At 40.2% G+C, this 21,275-nt stretch overlaps 1 protein-coding gene across 4 annotated transcripts in view; it reads right to left on the bottom strand.

The window, feature by feature from the left end:
* The window catches only part of msh3 (mutS homolog 3 (E. coli)), a 42,223-nt gene that overhangs the window by 20,438 nt on the left and 510 nt on the right, over nt 1-21,275 (bottom strand). For 3 of the 4 annotated variants that reach the window (XM_072387621.1, XM_072387622.1, XM_072387624.1), the window contains exons 3-20: nt 20,884-21,176; nt 20,200-20,406; nt 19,756-19,872; nt 19,541-19,658; nt 19,317-19,456; nt 16,926-17,092; nt 12,307-12,416; nt 11,996-12,110; nt 11,132-11,216; nt 10,372-10,481; nt 7,193-7,325; nt 5,586-5,773; nt 4,492-4,660; nt 4,212-4,276; nt 2,245-2,394; nt 1,912-2,019; nt 598-712; nt 131-288 (exon numbers count right to left, since the gene is read on the bottom strand). In XM_072387621.1, the coding sequence (XP_072243722.1) occupies nt 131-288; nt 598-712; nt 1,912-2,019; nt 2,245-2,394; nt 4,212-4,276; nt 4,492-4,660; nt 5,586-5,773; nt 7,193-7,325; nt 10,372-10,481; nt 11,132-11,216; nt 11,996-12,110; nt 12,307-12,416; nt 16,926-17,092; nt 19,317-19,456; nt 19,541-19,658; nt 19,756-19,872; nt 20,200-20,406; nt 20,884-21,176 (2,548 nt within the window). The remainder of the gene's footprint in view (nt 1-130; nt 289-597; nt 713-1,911; nt 2,020-2,244; nt 2,395-4,211; nt 4,277-4,491; nt 4,661-5,585; nt 5,774-7,192; nt 7,326-10,371; nt 10,482-11,131; nt 11,217-11,995; nt 12,111-12,306; nt 12,417-16,925; nt 17,093-19,316; nt 19,457-19,540; nt 19,659-19,755; nt 19,873-20,199; nt 20,407-20,883; nt 21,177-21,275) is intronic. The other variant, XM_072387623.1, reaches the window with a different exon arrangement.

The following is a 21,275-nucleotide window of genomic DNA, read 5'->3' as shown; positions in this document are numbered from 1 at the left end:
ATTCAAAATAAATAAAGATTTATGTTAAAAGACAGTTTAATAAGTCACTTCCAAAAAGCATAGAATGACTGCAAATTTCCCACAAGTCATTGTATGCAGTTTGTTTTTATTTGTGAGTCTGTTGCCATACCTGGTGTAAATGCCATCTAGTACACCCAGACAGGCCTCAGAGGCTGGAACATAGGAGCCCATCTGAGCCATTATACAGATAAGAGCAACCTGGCGGATGTAGGAGCTCTTGCCCCCCATATTAGGACCAGTGATTATCATAGTTCTCCTGCCATCGCCCTAAAGGACAGGAGAGAAGAGGAGAGGACTCCAACTGTGACATAGACTGAAGGCAAACGAGGAGAGACAGAATACGATATTTGCATGTTGTCCTGCACAGCTGAAGAGGTGGGTGGACTGAAAGCTTGGCTTCTCTTCCTACTGGCTTGTGCTTCTGTTGCAAGATTAACCTACACCCACTCCAACCTAGCAAGGAAGTGAGTGTGTGTGTCGTGCATGTCTCTGAGCAGGCAAATGTCTGTGTGTTCTGGGTCCTCTTTGTTTCAAAGCTCCCACAATGAGTGTGTGTGTGTGTGTGTGTATATATACCTGTAGTTCAGTGTGGTTGGGCACATACTGGTTCTGTTCTCCCATCAGCAAATCTATCGCTGGATGTCTGCCATCCCTGATCATTATCTGGTGCTGATTTTCACACACTTCTGGTCTGAACACAGAAACACAATCAGTTAAGTAAACACGGAATAAAAACATTCAGAAACACTCATGGTTTCACAGCTTCACTTATTAAGACTTCTCTTTCACTTCAATTAACCTCTTTACTACCCCACATCTATGTTTATACATAAAAAAAGGGCCAGCAAGTGGTCACATAAAAAGTTACATTAATAGTGAACATGCACAAACAAACACAGGCACATACTAAGGCTGGATGAGAAAAGATAATAAGCAATAATAATAATAATAATAATAAAGCATAATATTAGGGACTGATAGCAGGTGCCTTGAAACTGAACAATTTGAAATATTCTTTCCTTTTTTTTACTTTTTGTATTTCAAAAGCAGCATATGGATGATTGGAAGCACAAATAAGAACAGAAAACACTTGGATAAAGGGGATTAATTTGACTGAATTTTAAATAATGGGGAGGTCTTTCTGAAGTCCTTGTCACAGTCACGGCATATAATGCAGGACAGCAATGTTATGAGATTTTTAAAGAGGTTATTAAATTAGAATTAAAAGTTTCCACGTCGCACTCGCAGTTTCCCATTTATCTAATCAGTTAATATTACAACAAAACGTCTTTTTTTTTGTGTCATTTGTTTGAGAATCCCCTCTTTCAATAGGCACTGATTCGAGGAGGATTAAGTGTTCTTCTTCTTCCATGGGACATACATAGCTGTATCTGTTTTAACCCAATATTGGCCACAAACAAAGAGGCCTGCATTGGTCCCTTTCTATTGGAATATACCTAACACACACACACACACACATATATATATATGTCTGTATATAAACATGTTAAGATACAGGCTTTCCTACTTAGAAAAAAAATATCAAAAGAATGAAAGTAAGAAAATTAAAGACGGCTGAAGTTAAAAAGAAGACACCTATAGTAAAACCATGCAGACAGAAGAAAAGCTGAAACGAAATGTGTATGGCAGAAATAGACATTACAAAGATGAGTGTGTGTGAGTGAGTGGGAGAGATGTTGGTGTTCTGGCAGAGCACACTACAGAGCACGGTGCATACACCCACACACAGCCTGTCTGAGACTATAGGACATGACATAGGACAACCCACCCCACACACACACACTCACACACACACACACACAATCCCACACACATAATACATACTCAGGCACATGCATCAATATTTATGTCATCATGAGAAGACATCACCTGCAATAGTCCCCCTGTTTAGCCACCTCGGCCAATGAAAAGAGACAGTCCATGGTTGCTAGGTGACTAATAGCCCTTTTCATGGTGTGGTAATGCTCCCCAAACTGACTACAGAGGAAAAGAGCAAAGAGATTTTGAAGTGTAAATTAAGGCAAGTGCATACAGCGTTCTGAGTAGACAGCACTGACGGGGTACTTGACAAAAAAACAGACTAATTCTGTCAGCCTGAGAGCTGTGGAGGCAAACTCCTAAACCTCAGACTGACGTGTTTTTAACAGTCTTTTATCTGAATCCATGATCAGGTGTGTGTGCGTGCACAGCTGTCTGTCATACTCCAGAAAATTGGTCCACTCCCTCTGGCAGTCGAGCAGCAGCTGCTCACGGAGCTGCTGCAGCTTCTTGTAGCGGTCCACCAGGAAAGGAGAGTGATACCTGCTGACGGCCTTTGTACTGCAGAGGACAGGTGACACAGGTTGGATTAAACTAAGACAATTGCTAGGTGTAAAACAGAATAACAAGTGGAAGCAGACATAATGTAAAAAAAAAAAAGGACACCACTTCAAGGTTTGACAAGTGCGAGTGGGTGCAAGACACCTAACATTTTGTTTTGTTCCACCTTTACCAAACCAATGTTAACTTGTGTCCCATGATCAATCATTAGGGTAATTAAGAATGATTATGACCAGATTAAGGATTTAAATCTAAATTACTTTTTAGTTTTTTCCTGTATCTTTTTAAAATTGTCAATTAAAAAAAAAACAATGACCTCTTCCTGCTATTGTGCGTCAATCATTCACTTTGGACATGTTGCTTTCCATCCAGTGTGTGTGTGTGTGTATGTGTGTATAAAAGTTGTCATTCTTCTTTCAGCTGACCCGTGTGTTGCTTTCCTCTCACCGTGGACACACACCTATACACACATATGCACATTATAGACAGGTACCCACACTTTTGTGGCGCTTTTTCTAAATTAACAACAACTTTTGGAAACCCGTGCAGGCCTGGGGCTTAATTTTGACAACTTGTGCCATTTGACAACACGAATATAGAAACCTTTCCAGTCCTCTCTTTTAACTCTTTGACTTGTCTTGCAAACCCTTGTTGTGGAAATCTCTTCACCACAACTGTTTAAACCATAAACCATAATTCACGATAGAGTGTCTTGAAATGAGAACACGGCATGCACATAGGTGACAGAACCATTTTCAGTTGTGAAGAGGCATTTCTTCTGCTAAATGACAATTGTACACAAACACCAAAGCATAGGTGGCAACGCCCGGCAAAACAATGCAGGGGTGTCCTCTAAGTGTTACGCTGATGTGTCTGTTGGTTTACTGCACAGAAGAATCTTGGAGATGGTTGTTGGAAACGGTTCGGAAAAGGGAAGACACTTACAAAAATTCCTCACGGTGGTGATTGGAATAGCTGAGAGGAACCACTTGGTAAAAATGAAACCGTATAATTCAAACGAGCGAAAAAATCTTTTCAGTCGAGGAAAACTTTCAGTGGCTCTCTGCTCCGTTTCCAATGAATAAATACTGTACAGCTCAAATATACTGAAACTGATACGGTACGCATCTAATCTAAACTCTGACATCGTTGACTGATGTCAAGATTATGCCAGTGTAAGATGTTTATTGATCCAAAACAAGTGTGCCTCAGTGACAAACACATACAGTAGCCTGGAGCCTGGCGAGTGTTTTAAGTTAAGTTTTTAAGATAAGTTAAGGTGTTTCAACTGTTTTAAGTTATGACCTGCGGTTATTTACAGCATGTAACACCTTCTTGTAACCTCACTCTTTCCCGACCACTTTACAGCCTAAAAGTCACTGAAAGCCCAAAATATGAAAACCAAAGGACAGTGTTGAAAGATTCTAAACACTCTACAGAGAGTCAGTGAGACTACATGTGGAGTTAAATTACCTTTTTTAAGCAACCAACCTTATTTCACCCTTTCGCTTCACCTGGCTGCAGTTTGGAATTTGCTGATATTACTACACAAACATATATATATATATAAATAAGTTGATAAGAAAACCACATCCCTTTCTCAGAAATTTCATTTAATGCCAATTTAAAATACCAACCAGTTGAAAAGATTTAATTTCCGACCATACATTGATAAATTATAAACAAATACAAACCATTTCCATCACTAACTTAATTTTCCATTAATCTCCTTTTGAGCAAATAAAACCTCATAGATAACGATTGAAAGATCTTTTTTTTTTAAAAAAAAAAGCTAATAAAACTAATAACTGTCTGTGATTGTGTGTTTGTGTCATGCAACAATTGCTGACCTGCTGATTTTCACCCAGTCAGGTGGAACAATGGATGACAATGAGTTCTTCACCTCAATCAGAAACTGAGGGCAGAAGAGGAAGAGTTGGAGAAGGTCTTTGATAAATCACAGCAGGTAGAAAAAACAATGTGTCATTCTTGATTAAAACTGAAACAAACACACACAAACACATCAGCTCATCACTGCTGCTGAGTCTGCCGCCCGATTGCCCATCAAAATGATCCCCCCTTTCTTTCATCTTTTCCCCACACACACACACACACAAACAGAGCTGGTACCTCTTGCCCAGAGACGGTTGTGTAGTCGAGCGCAGGGGCCTTCAGCATCAGTCGGATGTCTTTGCGGTGCTCTTGAATCTCACCAAGGACAGTCTGGATCTGCTTTGTTCTTTCCTGCAGCACCGGAAAGCCAGACAGATCGGAAAATAGCTCCGTCTTATTCCCCAACCTGCAGGAATACACACTTTCAATGTGACAGGTGCTGGTTGCATTTCACACAACAAATCCATGCATCCTCTTGACATTTTCAGAAAAAAAAAGAGCCTGCTGGTCAGTCTGACCCTTCGGTACTGAAAAGTGGTGAGGGAAAAGAAAAACTCATGTGTCACTTGGACGTCTTTCACTCTGCTACTCTGTGCCAACTGTTGATCACACAGTGCAATGTGTGGAACGACAGCAGGCATCACCCACTGTGCCACAACTTGCATTTCTCAGCCCAGGTTTGTTGTACTGTGATGCATTTCACTTGTGCCCTGACCAAATCATTTAAGTATTCATTTATGAACATAAGGGCTTGAGAGAACATTTATTTCAGCACTTATCATTCTCTTTATTTCACCAACAAATCATCAAACTAATTACAGTTATATTAACATTTCAAATATGAAATCTATTCAATAAACCTGAGCAATCCCATATGATTATTAAAAGTGGCTGCTGATAACTCATTTTGATTTATGTAATATATAAACATGCCAAATGCACTTCTTGACAAATGCTGCTGCAAGTTCAGCTCTTCCAAAGATGACTTCTAGTTTATCTCCATTTTAGGACTTCTCACAAATTAGCAGTTAAAAGTAAAAAATAAATAATTTAATAAAAAATAAATAAATCAATAAATGAACCCAAGTTTAAAGTAATTCTTCTATGCTGTCTATCATATCCAAATGATCATTTTCTACGGTGAACAATAATGAGCACAAAGTAGTCACAAAACATTTCTATAAGTAATTCACTGCGGTACAGTTTCTGCTTAACTCTGTGTTAACCACAGTGCTGGAACGGTTACTTTTATGTAACCACCACTTGTTAAAACACTCAGTTCTTCCACATTTAACTCCCAACACCTCTTTTTTGTTCTGATGAACACTCACTTGGCTGCCTTCTCGTTGAGCACTTTGAGGAAGCTGTGGGCCGGAGCCAGCAGGTCAGGAGTGTCCATGAGGAGACTTCGGAGCAGCGCCGAGCTCATCTGTGACTGGATAGCTGGGAGCAGAGTCTGCAGTTCCAGCCCCAAGCGAGACAGACTGCTACTAATGAGGTAAAACTCCTGCGTGGAGGACTGCAACACATGCACACAAAGGCACGTAGAGATACGCATGATATTCATTGAAGCGCATGTAACTGAGTAACTGGTGGTTCTGACATCGCGCATCTCTGTGGAAAGTGATGAAAGATCATGCAAACACTGTTTATTCTCCAACACCTATGTCTATGTCGACCGTGACATTGCATCACTATTCTCATCTGCACTGAACATGACAGCCAGGTTTAAAGAGCTATGACAGCCAAACTCCCCTCATTAGTAGCCACAGAGTCTTCACAATATGGCCTCAAGGAATATATGGAATATGGCCTTGAATGTAATTACACAGAGGACTTATTCAGAACATATTACCCCTTATTTCCCCTCTTAATTGGTGCAAAATGAACAAAGAGGCAAAGTTTAAAGTTTATGCACCGTTGAATAGAAAAACACTGACTAAGATAATTGCAAAAGCTGCCATTATTGTATAATAATGTGTGTAATTTTCAACTATTTTAGCAACTGCTAATCTCCAGTATTGATAAATAAATAAATACATAGCTGTCAATAATCTAAAAGAGCCACAGCAACTGTTTTCTTTCTCTTAAGATCAAATTCAAAATTAAATCTGCAATCATTTCAAATTGATCATTAATCAATGCCCCGCATGGGAATGTCTCAGAAGAGAATATAGCTAGTGATCTTACTGTATGGTTGCCAGTCAGGTTAATGAGGGTCACACCGTCAGGAGTTTTGGTATTAATCGCATGCTGCAGTTTTAATGCTCCCCCATGTCTGCAGACCCTGTGTTGCTCTTTTATGAAAGCAAACAAACAGCAACTGGAAACCATAAGCATGCCCTCCCTCCCATTATGTCAATGAACCCATTGAGACACAGGCCATTACACACAGGCACATTTATCTACAGATGGGTAAAATGGCAATTAAGGCCCCTCCGTCTGTCTGGTATCTGTCTGTGTTCAGTGACATTTGATCATTTTCTTTTAACAATAAATGAAGGAGTCAGAAATTTGAGCACAGACAAGGTTACCAAGCTCATATGAACACACAGGATGAAGCCCTGTGACATTTCTTAGATGTTCTGATGGGGAAATGAGACTGTCAGACAATCAGGTAAGTGCCACAGAGACAACTGCTGTCTGGTGTTAATCAAGAGGAGCGCCATAAAAAAGACAGAGCAATCGAAGTGAGGAAGAACACTTTCTTTCATTTTAAGCAAACTGAGGAAAAAGGACTGAGGCTTTTCACCTCCTGTGTCAGATTTGTCCAGCGATTTTCAACCGTCACCATGCCACAGAGCTACGATAGCAAGACAAGCCTGATAATATTTGACATGAGTTATTAGAAATCCACAAAAAAATATGACCTTGTGAAAAAATATCTGAATAAATGTCATTCTAAGGATATGAGATGTGTACATTTGTGTTCCATCACCTTTCTGTGGTATATGCTGCAGATGCCTCTCTCCAGGTCTGGCAGGTGTGACAGCAGAGATCTGATGGAGTTTAAAGTGAGGGAGCCCGAGTTCATGATTTCCTGCACAGCATCCTGCCTCTCAGAGATAGACCTGCGTTTAAGTGGAAGAAAAAGGCGGAAAGGCAGAAGGAGGTACATAAAAGACAAAAACAGGATGGAAGGCAGAGAGACAAAGTAATCACGATGTTTAGTTCCCATCAAGAGCAAAAGAAATGTGTCATTTTGGAAAGCAGAATCAGTTTTGATTTGAAATTCTTTTGGAAAATTGTCACCGATTAGCTTTTTCATGAATTCAGGGAGCATCTTTGAAAGAGGTGACTGCGGTTAAAGTGGAAAAACTACTGAACATTCCTGATTTTCGTGAGTATAACCATTTTTCCCCCTCACGGACACCTTAAAAAGTCAAACCTGTTGTTTTCCATTCACACAACTGGAAAAACTCTGATGTGGCAGCAGGGCAAAGCAGACCAGGTGAAAAGACATGATCTAAAACATACACTGCAGAAATTGCAGTGTGTTTTTATTTATTTATCTCAAGACCCTCATGTATGGCTGAAGAGATTCCAAGTTACTCATAATCATGAGTATTTCTGTAGTGACCCCAATTGTATACTCCATGTCTATATCTCTGTAATATTGACAAACAAGTAGAAAACAGCATACAAGTAGACAGAGAAGAGTCCCTGACTTGTTGAAAGCGAACGTCTTCATGCACACTCGCTCACAGCGAATTCTCCTGAGAATTCACTGCACTGTTCACACATGGGATTAGAGGCTTTTGTTTGGTTTTGCTTTGTTTTTTTTACACATCTTGCTGGTGAAACCTTCACCCTGCAGTGCATTGCAAAAAAAGAAAAAACTTACATTAAATTATGTCAGATCTTCAAAAAAAATTTGACACAAAACACAGGCAATGTGAGTAGCCACAAAATGAGATAAAAAAAAAAAAATGAAGCTTTTAAAGAGATATGATGCTTTCCCTCAGTGTGCTTTACTATAAGCTGTGCGTGCAAGTCATTAAACCCCAAATCTGCCTTTAAGCTGCATGAAGTTTCTGCAACCCACTGTTCCTCTGCCTCTGTCTATCATCTATGTTCTATCCCACCTAATTCGGGCAGTTTTATCATATTGAGAGCAATTATGATCAAACCAGTGGTTGTGTTCAAATACATTCTGTAGTACCTGAAATATCCACAATATTATTAGACTCCTCAGGTACAGTTTCAGTTGTGGTAGCAGCTGTCGCAGAAACATCTGGGCCAGGAATGATACATGGTAATATCAGTAGTATCAGCAGTTGCTGTATGTAAAAGTAGTGGTAACACTGCTAGTGACAGGAAGTGGTTGTAGCAGCCGCAGTGACAAGCATGGAAGAATTATGGATTAGCCCAGGTTTTAGCCTCTTAAAGTGACTTTTCAGAATTTTCCTGTTCCTTTTCCTACTTCAAATAATCTGTGGCTCTGTACTCCTTCTCATTCCAGGTGAAAGATTGAAGATGTGAGTTCACAACAATGATTAAAAAAAACTATTTGAAAAGAGGTTAAAATGCCACACAAAGCTAACCTGATTCCTGTATTGCAGATAACTTCCAATTACAGGCTCCAACTAAAGAGACGAAGAATTACAAACAAACTCTGATCAGAAACATCCAGGGGGGAAAATTTGCCCCTTAATGCCCTCACTGTGCAAAACAAGAGCAATGGATATTTGTTTCTTTGCATCTTTTAAATTTCCTTTGGAAAAGAATGAGAAGAGTCAATGCTTTTTAAAATTTGGTTGAGATATCACTTCATGGTAAAAAGTAATAGCATAACATGTGCTCACTTTCAGCCCTAAACCGAGCGATAGAGATGTCTGAGGAAAGTTTACAACCACAAATACAGTCACTGAAGAATGTACGTGTATTGTCAGTGTGCGCTTCTGTCTGAGAGCCGTGTGTGTAAAAGAATTCATCTGTCTGAGTGTAATCTGGATTTTACTCCAGTTTCGCAGAAGAACTATCTGTATAATCTGAAAAGCAGCGCCGAGTCCACGGCTGTAATCCCTCTGCGGGAAAAGGAGGGCGCACACACAGAAGTATAATATGAATGATAAAATTAAACTGCAAAGCAGTGGAACGGTAATGTAATACAACAGCTTTGGTATTTTCACAGCCAGGCTGCTGAGTGCAGGAATGAGTGAGCGTTCTGAACTTCATCTTCTCAAAGAGATTTTTATTATTTCTATGTGATATTGAATAATATCGGCAAACAAAAAAAGGGGGGGGGGGGGGGGGGGGGAAAGAAAATTGGAAGCAAACGTATCTTTTAATAACAGTCGCACCTAAAGCTCATTCACGAAGGTCGCCAAGCAGAGACAGATGTTGTTCTTCACATCTGCCGTGACTAAAATGATTATACACCACTAAATTACAATCATATCAACCAAATACTGCGCCTGATATTTGTTTTCATTGTTTACAGTACTGACATTTACGTTATGGATTCATATCAAACAATAAGATTGCAGTCGCAACAGGTTTTGGACATCAAGTGTGCCCAAAGCTAAGCCACAGAGGCTGAGCTGTGTCTCCTGTAACCCCTGCTTTGAATAACAAAGGTGAGTTCAAGTGTTTGGTGAGCTCAAGTAAGATCTGACCGAATGCAATAATGTAAAAAGCAAAAACAAATGGCCTTCACTTTCATCCCTTCTATCTAGAATCGCACCAAAACCAACAAATAGGTTTAATTCTGTGGAGTTACTTCATACAAATATACTGTATCAGAGCTTAAATATAATGTGGTGGGAACCTTACATCTGCCTGTGGGTGCTGTTCCAAGTAATTAAACCCGAAGTTAATGGATATCATTATTACTCTACACTCCCACAAGCATTTAATGACGTGGACACTTGCAGTTATTATAAAAATGTGAATCTTTCCCATCTCAACCAGTCATCCCATATGGTGTGAAAGCAGCATAAGTGCTGCCTGCTTCAGGGCAAGGAAATGCCCTCACTCTGGTCCTGTGGCCCAGAGAGACTCGCAAAGTAGACAAACCAGTATTCACATTCACACTGTGCCACTGAGAAACATAAAGATGGTAAGTGAGAATGAAGCTGATTCAGTGGTGACAGTCAGAAGTATCCTAAAACTCACAGCAGGTCTGTGAGGGGCTGGCTCACCCACTTCCTCATCAGCCTCCTTCCAAACGCAGTGCGAGTGTGGTCCAGCACCCACAACAGACTTCCCTTCACGTGTCCGTCTGTCTGTAATGGAGCAGGCACACACAACAGAAACAAAACACGTTGACGTCTACATCATTGTGAGGCAAATTCATTGAAGTGGTGAACCGATGATGCAGTCCAAGCTGTCAAATGAGGATGCTTGAACTAAGCTTAAAGTAATTAAACATTTGTTTTGATCAGAGAAAAGATGGTGAAAGATGGTATTTTATTGAAACTGGAAGGTGTTCATCTACCTGGTTAGCTGCATGACATTTCTACCTGGACAATAAACAATAAAGCAAACGAGTCAGTCAACTCAAGGTGTTTTCATTCTGAGGTGAATTAGATAAATAATCACCAGCGTATCAGAGCTATAGACTTGAAACTTAAACACAGGTTAGTTAAGTGAAAAAACTAAAGCTTGAGACTCAATTTAACCGAGTGAAAGCTAAAATATTCAGGTTTCAGAATCTGACCAGGAGAAATAAAAAGCAAATGAGAATGCAGCATGTAGATCAGACATAGTTAGACAGCTTTTAATGATTAAGTCTCTCTAGGAAAGGCCAAATCCAAAGACAGGGTGACACTAAAGAATTATTCAGCATGGCGTTAAGGATTTATCTTTCCAACAGAGGTCACCCATTGTTGTACCGAATCAATGCCTGAGACTGCTGGTTGAGATGTGAATTCACCTGATTCTTGAGTATTTCCAGGTTCCTGAGAGTAGAGGCACTGAGGGTCATACCCTCTGACTCACAAGACAGGCGCCGGAATGAGCTGCATGAAGAAGAAAATAATAATAAAACTATCAATGTGAATGTTGGTTTTTTTGTTGTTTTTTTTTTAATGCAACTCAGGTTAAAGCAGTTCTTTCGAACAAAAAGTCATCTGTGGCTCAGGTGCACAATCCCAAACTCTCTCATTCTACTACAAGATTACCTGTGTCCTGTGGGGAAACAAGTTGTTTGTTCCAGAAGTGCAGTGCACTGCCTTATGAGCTTCCAGAAATAGAGTTCAACTCAAAACGTTGAAAAACCTTTTAGATCAATTATTTATTTGTGAAAAGCGTAAAAGGCAGTTTTTTGGGGTTTTTTTTTAAATTGCTTTTACTTTTCTACACTGCATGGGAACACAAAGATAAACATTTAGAAATATCCAGACCGTGGAGGTCTTGGGTTGAAAAGTTTAAAAGTCAAGGTAAAATTTTGTAGACGGTGAATACTGACACCATTCTTTCCCCGATCGCTTTTCACCCAATTTCTTTTCTAACCTTACAGATTAGGTCATTAGGTGTGCCAGCAGGTAAAGATGCTTCTTGGTATCAACAAAGACACCATTAATAGTGCTTTTTCTGAAGCCAGTATTTTGTAATGCCCTACTACGTCTTTCCAAGCCCAAGAGTAAACCTAAAAAGCATGAGCATAATCAACCTTCAGTTCTCCACACTCACTCCAGCAGCACTGCTGAATCCCACTTTGTCTCAACAGGGTGTTATAACAGCCGTTAAGAACACCGGATGATTACACTTGTTACTTGTGACATTTCTTCTCATGTACCTTTCACTTCTTAGAACTCGTTCCAAGTTAAAATCTTGGAGGTACTGGATGAGCGGCCCAAGGCAGCAGATCACGGGGCTCTCAAAGGATGCGACGCTCGACAGAGAGCGCGAGTCTGGAGAACACAGACACATAATCGTATTAGAGGTTTCAAATGAAAACACAGCCATGAGTCATGGGCCCACGCCTCAGACTCATCCAGCTGAATAGCTGTCATAGATTCAATAACAGGATGTGTGTAACTGAGGTGAATGTGGGGTAAAAAGCCCAAAATGAAAAGAGGCATGCACGGGAAAAAACAACAAGCACACCTTTCTCCTGAGAGTGGCAGTAGAATTCGGTGACCGTGTTCATTGCAGAGGCAAACTCAAACTGAGCGCTGTCCCTCTGCTCGACTCTCACTCGGTCGTCGGCCTGAGCGCTGGAGTGCAACAACATAAACAACCACAACAAACTTTACTCATCATCAACACCAGATGATGGGATTGATCCAAGAACTCGGTGATGCTTGTGACTCTACTGAAACCACAAATAGAGAAAATACATATTATGCCTGTTCATCTTCTCCACAGTAATAAAAAAAAGAAGCAGACAAAGCCACACTGCACGCTCCAGCGATGCCTTTGTTAAAGTAGACCCTTCAGACACACACACAAGCCTCAGTCACACACATAAAAAAAAAAAAAAAAAAACACATTTCCCCTGCATTTCCCTGGTGCACCATCGCATCTCTCTATTGCCATATCCACTCTCTCGGCAATGCTGCTCTCAAGGACTCTGTTGCTTCATCTGCTCTGTTGTTGCCAGGGCAACCAAGGCAAACACGTGGATCTGGACGCAATGTTTGAGCATTTTCTTTCTTCTGTTTCTTAATGCCTATACACACACACACACAAACACATGGAATAATCATCATATTTCACTTCAGCCTCAGACCAGGAGCAAAGAGCCCATAAAAGTGATCAATAGATGGCATATTTTGCTAGAAATGAAACTGGGACCATTAATCATTTAACCGGTCAATTCAACCATATTAAGGGGTTTATAAGAACAGCTACAATTGCACTTATTGATCCAGGGACAGCGCTGCAGTGTTGCAGTTCTGCAACACCCAGGCCCATTTTGATATTCACAGGAAACTACAAAGGTGGATGCTGGGAGAAATTTATGTAAATAATTACGGTCAGCAGGAAGCACAATTAAGGCCAAAATCAGGCCATAAACCCAAGAACTGGACAATTCAAATCTTTGGTGTGATGGTTGCATAAGAGGAAACATCATGAGATCAAAGGCTGTATCCTCTCTGAACCATAAATGTCACAGAAATCCAACCAACAGTTCTTAAAACCTTTCATTCATAATTAAATTCCTACTCAAATCAGATGAAAAGTGAAGAGATCATCAAAGCGTTTGGTATTCATCTGTAGTTTTGGAACAAGTTACACAAGAGGCATGTATACACTTAACTGGACTCAAATGGGCCGAGATGCTCCTCACATGCTCCAAAGCGCCAAATCTTTTCACATTTTATTGTAAAAACAGTAAAGTATAAATGCATACTGTGTGACCGACAATAAGCACATTAAGACTACAATGTCAACTTTCAGTTCCCTCCGGTGTTTCCAAACTGTCAATCTGCTCTAATAAAATCTGGATTTTATACCTGCTGTGTCATGTGACAAAATCACCATTCAGGTCACCTGAAGACAATCGTATGTACAGATGCATAACGATCTCCCACAGGAAAATCTAGACGCAGCAGCTCGTCTTAAAAGTTCGGTTTTTTTTTAATACAGTCCACAGCACTGTTGGGTCCATTCTCTTCCCATGCGTGGATTCTGGGACAAGGACAAAGTGATCCAGTAAACCGGCTAAATCAAGCTCTGACTGCAGCTCCACTCAACTGTGCATGTAACCAAGCTAAATGTGAGGACTTATTAGTTTATTGCATAACTGTATGACATGGACCTAATAAACTTGGGTAAACATCTTTGCAAGAGTTTGAAATGTAATGTAAGATGTTCGAAATGTAAAACATGTTGTTTTGTTTCTGTCCACTATTTTTGAAGCACAACATTTCAGGACGAATATATAGCCACCGATCATCCATGTTCGGAAACTTTTGTCTGGAGCAACCCAATATGGCAGAGTGCATATCTGTCTTATGACCCCATGTTAGTGAGTCCTGACAGGAAAAAGCAAGCATTAAAAGTCTTTTTGTGCACGTCCATGTGTGAAGCTACTGTCATTTTTAATCAGAACTTAGACTTCATGAAGACCCCTACACATGAAGACGACAAAGACAAACTGAAAGCTTCCAAACTGCAGTCCACAGACTAACAGGTGACGTCATGGTCACTGCATTTATGTCTTCCACAGATTCTAAACTCCATACATAAGTGCTGAACTGATCTACAATGTCATCCATATAGCCACTAGCATGGCTATATCTTGTTCAAGCACCTTTTATGAGCAAACATATGATCTGTTTTCAGAAGAGCGTGTGCATCAATCTCATTAAGTGTAATGAAAACTATTCCCCCAGACAGGAACTATTATGAGCAACCAGGAAAATATGTCACATGTTGTAAATGCTGGGAGCGGTGTGATGGGGACCAAATTAATCAAAAGCAGAAATGCTAAAGGTTAAACATGACACGTTGCTACCCAGAGATCAGAGGGTAATCTGCAGGACAGCTTAAGGTCCTAAATTAGCACCTACTGCTTCAGGGTGAAAATTAAGCCACACAAACTTTTAAAACACGAGTAGGTTTCTTCGTTTCTTGTGTTTACTTTGAATTCTGACAAATTCTTAAACATTTTGGTAACCAAATCTAAATCTGGGGAAAACATGAACATCAGCAACAGCAGCAACCAGTGAGCTTCTCAACCTCTGATCCTGACTCCTGCCTCTGAGCTCTGGATGTGTGAAGCCACTAATACAGCACCTAGCTACAACCAATCTCATGGGGACTCATTACCCGCTGCTCCATGGACACAAAAAACCGTTGCCAGGGGTCTTGTCTCGTCAGCCCACCCCAGAGACAGAGACACCGACACGCTGACGTAAAGCAGCCACAAAAATCCCCAGTTTTAAAAGCTCTCCTGGGTGGGTCTTGCTTTAATGTTCTTTAAACAATTGGGAGTCAAATTACTTTAATTCTAACAACAGTCAATGTTGTTATACATCAACAGTTCTATTTCAGACTCAGTTATGCATCCAGGTATCATCCCTTCAGTTCAGCTGCAGTACAACAGAGCATTTTTCTATTTAAAACAAAAACAGATTTGAAGGCTTACTGTACTTTGAATGTGAAACAGCTTTAAAATGTCTGAGACAAAGCTGAAAGGAGAGGAATGAATAGAAATGAGTCAAATTTTCAGAACTGAAATTGAAACCGATGCTCTAATGAAAAAAGCCGCCGGAATTAGAGAAAACGGTGATGAGAAATGTGCGCCGTCAAGGAGTCAAAGACAAAAGAGGTAGGAAGTGGCAGACATTTTTCCATTTATCCAACCACTGCCTTCTAATCAAATCCACTCCCTCGCACTCTCTCATTTCATTTTCACAGCATAATGCAATCACGCGCAGCCCCCAGAGGACGCCGTTCCTGCTGGTGTGAACAGGCAGCTCAAGACTGAAAGGCAGCGTGGCACAAGGCAACAGGTTTGTGGAATATATATCAGGTCAAAGTCACTGTCGCTGTCTGTGTTGTCAGTTGGCTAATGAGCAAAGGGCACTTTTTCTCCACCCACTCTTCTTGATCTCGCAGTTCACACAGCCCGAGCATGTTCAATGGAAGTCCAATTTTGCAAAAGAGAGCGTAAGCTGACATAATTTCCTTCTTTTCATACTGGCTATTAACAGATCAGATGCCCTTTCAATGTAAAAAAAATGGGGCAAAAAATTCAGTCTTGTTCTGCAGAAAACAATAAAGTAGATTCCAAAGATTATCTGAAGCCAACATGGGCCTAAAGCAGCTTGAGTTAAACAAACAAAATACTGAAACTTCACAAGTCACAGCCATTTAAGGACAGAATTACCTCTGTGTTTTACATCGGAATGTATTTTTGTACTGAGGCGCAACCAACAAGTGGACAAAAAGAGCAACTAGTTGCTGGTGCGCATGAGAGACCTCAATACTAAAGGGCAAACAAGGCTGCAGCTATTTCACTTAAATAAAATTTAAAAAAACACATTAAAACACATTAAAATTCAATCTTTTCAACGTCTGCAGCAAACAAAACCCGTTTAAATGTTTAGAATAGAAAAGGTATGGGAGCATCCCTTTAAACCTAACAACGGTTACTTCATTCAAAGAAACTCTTTCAATGTTTCACCTCTACTTGTATATCATTTTCCATTTTGTGGCCAATTTCATCGCTCAGAATGTCTCTTTGTCCTGGTAAAGACAATGTGAGCATATTTTCTGTAAACACCAGTCAGGATTTATCTTTTTCTAACTAAGAAATCCTTTTACTGGCACATGTAATCTCATTTTTAAACATCATTATGTCAATTATCATAGATTTAAACCTAATGTCTAATATTTGACACATGAAATAAATGATAAATCGTCTAAAATTTTCCTTTGTAAATAAATAAATAAATAAATAACTACAATTCATCAGCTTAAGGAACTACTGAAATAGGTCCGACCTGCTGAGGCCTGCGGTTTTAACCCTGAGTGCTGAGGATAAGTATTTCATAACCACTCAGTGAACACGCATTGATTTCCTCATCCAGTCTGAGCCCAGAGAGCTCCAGACACAACAACTGACTGAGACCTCAAATTAAACTCTCAAACGCAAACAGTTTTGTAAACGCAAACATAAGCTCTTCCAATAAAAACGATGAGAAAAATAATAACACATACACTGTGCCATAAATAGACAGATATTGCCCCCTGGTGCCCCGGCGGCAGATTACCTGGCATTACTGATACTGAGCAGGAGTCTCCGAGTTTGTTCTGAAAGGTCCGAGGCCACCAAAATCTCCACAGGGTTGATCTTTAGGATGCGGCTCTCCAACTCAGAGCGAGACGGACCGTCGGGGAAACAGTCCAGAAGCATGTCTCCGGTGCTGGGCTGAACTGCCTGCATTTGAGAAACACATGCATGAGAAGTGATTTTAAACAGTGAATATTTTTGTTTGCAGTGGCGATTGATCAATCGATCGATAGATAGATTAATAGATCAATAGATACTTTATTGATCCAGAAGGAAATTCGAGCATCCAGTAGCAAAAAAGTGACATAACATACAATCAACATACATTAGGGTCTATACAAAAACTATTAAAGAACTAAGAAGTAACTGTAGAAATAAAATGGTTTGTAGATCTATAAATGTAAATATTTTGTACAGCTATAAATGTTTTGTACAACTATAAACTATTTGAAAATTTAAAGTGACCGTAGCAGAAGTACCATCACTGCGAGCTGTTGTACAGCCTGATGGCCAGAGGGATCCCTTGGTCTGAAGCTTAATGTTACCCTCCAACAAAATAATCCTTTCCCATAACAAACGCTTTAAAGGTTTTTTCCTACGTTTAATGTGAGACGCTTTCCTTCTAACCTGTAAAGCTTCAGCTCAATGGTTAGCAATTAGTTGCTAATTATTCATCATTAGGAGATTAACCTTTCCAACACTATTGGGACCAACATTCATTTGTATTTATTGCTAAAGAATCCCTTTGTTCTCCTCGTCAGGGCTCAGTGACCTCAATACAACTTTATAGTATGGTATTTAGAAGCCTATGATAAATACATTTCAAATAAACAACGTTTCAACTGAGACTTTTTAATGGACTAAAAAATAAATAAAAAGCAATGGGTTCATCTTTTTTTTACTAATGTAGCAGGTTAAAAACGACCAAATAGAGGACTTAATCAAATTGATCTAAATGACAGCAAATGTCAAAAGGAGAGTTAATTATGCCTCACTGAAGTGATTAAATGTCTCACATTTCCAAAGATTGCACATGTATGAAACCTATTTCTAGAAGTTTGCGAAAATGCAACAAAAACATAATTCTATCATTTATTGATTGAGGACACGAGAACAAAGGGATGCATTTTTTTGTCTTTTCACAACTTCAATTTGTCTGTAAACAAAATTCAAATCTTCCAAAAAAAAAAAAAGTTAGAAAAGAGAGGGATGTTTACCGTTGTGTTAAACCACTCTTTTCTTTAAATTACTCTTTTTATTTAGGCACCGAAATAAGTTATTTGTTTCGCAGAGGAATCGGTGTCTGTTCCTGCTGAATTTTTGGTTGCTCAGCCGACCATCGTTGTTGCTGCAAGATTCTTCTCTTCATAAAGCTCTGCTCATTTTCCAATGTTTGACATATCTGAACAGCAGCCAAGCCAGTCAGTCAGTCTCACACACACACAGGCATTATCCTGCTGAAATAATCATTTTTCTCCAAATGCACTTAAAACGTAGACTCATCTCAGCCCAGAACATGCGTCCTCTGTCTTTCTGTCAATCTGAGATGAGCTTCTGTCCAGAAAAATCCATTGATATATGGAGTGGATGAATGACTTCCTCCTTGCATGATATAATTCCAGGTAACTGAAGTGGATGCAGCAGTAGGCTGTTGAGTGAAAATGGTTTTCCAAGGTACTCCCGACCCCGTGCTGCCCGGCGGTGCCGTCCGAGATTCCTCCCCAGTTTTCCTGAATCTTTTCACAATATTCAGCTCTCTAGATGCTGAAAGACCAAAGTTCTTTGCAGTCTAACACAATAATCCCATTACACAACCTTGACACCCTCACATGTCTCTGATAAATCTTCTAATTACAAACAAAGGTTCGAACAAATCAACAAATTATAGATTTAAGCTTTTGGTGCATTTTTTAGATGCCCACTGACACGTTTGCCTAATTCATCTTCACGAACAGCATTATGGCTCAACATGAGAGGAGATTCAAGCAAACTAGTGATCCACAGGACATGTTTTTAAAATATATACAAAAATACAATAAAAAGTCGTTCTATGTGTGACAAACACAGTTTATCTTAAAAAGAGGCTGATCCTTTTGCAGCTTTGATTAACATCGATGATGCATTACCATGCATTACCACTACCGTGTTGGCTGTTGTTCTGCCATCACCGGCTGGAACATCACAGACCCTACTACAGACTTCTTCTGTTTGTTTTTCTTATTCTTATTTTCAGGTACAACTTTCAGATACAGAGTAGCTGGTACGAAACAATTTCCTCTTAGTCGAAAGTCTAAATAACTTTAAAAAAAAATAATAATTTCCTTCAAAATGAATGCAGGAATCAGGCAACTTGCTATGCAGTCAGACTCACCACGAGCCCCACAGTGAGCTGCTTCCTCAGCTTGTCCCAGTTCTCACTGATGCACAGCAGGAAGCTGTCAGGAGGGTCAGACACTACGTCACCGCCCCCCTCCTCCCCCACAGCCGCAAGTCTGCAGACGGGGTTTACATCTGAAAAACTGTCAAGGAAACCACGTCAGACACATATAGATAGAAAATCTGTTTTAAGGACACATTCACTCTAAGTAAGGATACCCTCCCCCACCAGAGTGGACTTGGTGTACAGAGCACTTAGCTGACGAGCGAACAGAGCGTTTCTATTGGCCCCTGAAGCCTTAATCGCAGATGTCTCTGTCTGCTTAACCACACCGACCTAAAAATGAAAGACAAAATGTGGGCAAAGAAACAGCTGGAGCATCTTAACAACTTTACAAGGTGAACAGTAGCAACATAAAAGATGTATGTAATACCTTGTGTCCATGAGAAACCAAACGCCTGACATGAACAAACAGGCGGTGTGCGGGGATGCTGCACGTCATGAAGTTGTGATCCAGATGACAGATGATATTGAGCTCCTTTGCAGCAATCTGTTCAAACACAAAGATGGCATAAAAGTCCACAGCTCTTTTCTTTCCCCCAATGGGCTCTCTTTCTCAAAAAGCAAGGTGTTTGAAGTACAGATTTCGGTTTGAATATTTTCTTTGCTCCAACAATCAAAACCTAACAAAAACCAAAGAGACTTAAAGAGAATTGTCAAATCAACCAGTTTACAATGTCTGGAAAGGTATTTTAACCGTAAATTAATCAAAGTTGGATCGTAAAATTTCAGTTAAAAAAAACAAACAAACACTAAGAATAGTTTGAATTAAAACAATTTCCTCGTGCAATATAGAGAGACACTTTTCGTTTCTCACCTCCGCATCCCCTCCAAAGAACCTGTACTTGTAACCACACTCAACAGCCAACAAGGCATCCTTATGCTGCTGTTTGAGCTGGATGACCTGCTGCTCCAGCGGAGTGTACATGCACTTTGAGCGTCTGGAGGCAGCGCTGGAGTCTGATGGGGGAATCAGCTCTGCCGCCCTTCCTCCTGACTTGGCAAACTGGGACAAGCAGAGAGCCTGCGAGATAAAGAAAATTAAAAAAAAAAAAAACATTTACAAACAGACACACATCAGTTGTGTGTTTCAGGAAGTCAACTCTCGGCTGTTGTTTAGAGGCTCTTACAGTGTAAACGCTGGGGACATGGCGTCACCACTGAGTCAGAGCACAGGAAGGCTTTCTCAGTGTCAAATGATGGCTACAGTTAAGGTCACAGAGGGGACAGAGTATGACGCTTTAAACCGCTTTGCCGAAACTAAATCATACAGAACATAAGTGACAGCAGACAAACACATCAAACTTTGTTTAGTGAAAGACAGTAAACCAAAGGTCATCTCTGTTACAGACTTTGCCAAGTAAAGGATGAAAGATTCCCATAAAAGAAATGTCAGCCTGGTAGTACACTGTGGACAAGTAGAGTTCACCTCTTAAATGGACACTAAAAACAGTTGGGGTGATACCATACCAGAATTTCACTATTTTTTATTTGTATTTACCCGTTTCTTAGCAGCCAGTCCTAAATCTTCAGTCTCTTTGATATCCCCCTCTTCATCCTCACACTCCTCCTCTTCCTGTTGCATTTTGTATGTAGAGGTGTGTTGGTCTGGAACTCCACAAGCAGGTATTGCCCTGCTTCTCTGGTCTTTACTGCTCGCACCACCTTTCTTTGTTTCTTCCTGGGCATCACTCTGCTTGACGCTACGCTCAGCCACACAGGTGAAGCCTTTCAACCTTTCCAAAGTGGAGGAGCAGAGGCTTCCTCCTCCTCTGCTTGAGGTGAGCTCTGACTCTGAGGAGAGGAGATAAAAATACCAGCTGTTAAGTTGTTGTTTTTTCATGAGGAATACCACAAATCTGTGTGGAGAGTAGCATGAGGGTTTGGAGGATT

This window comes from Leuresthes tenuis, unplaced genomic scaffold (genome assembly GCF_036924035.1).
Source record: "Leuresthes tenuis unplaced genomic scaffold, fLeuTen1.0.hap1 SCAF_6, whole genome shotgun sequence".
Classification (NCBI taxonomy): domain Eukaryota; kingdom Metazoa; phylum Chordata; class Actinopteri; order Atheriniformes; family Atherinopsidae; genus Leuresthes; species Leuresthes tenuis.
Note: the sequence above shows the minus strand (reverse complement) of the source record. Positions and strands in the feature narration are given on the sequence as shown.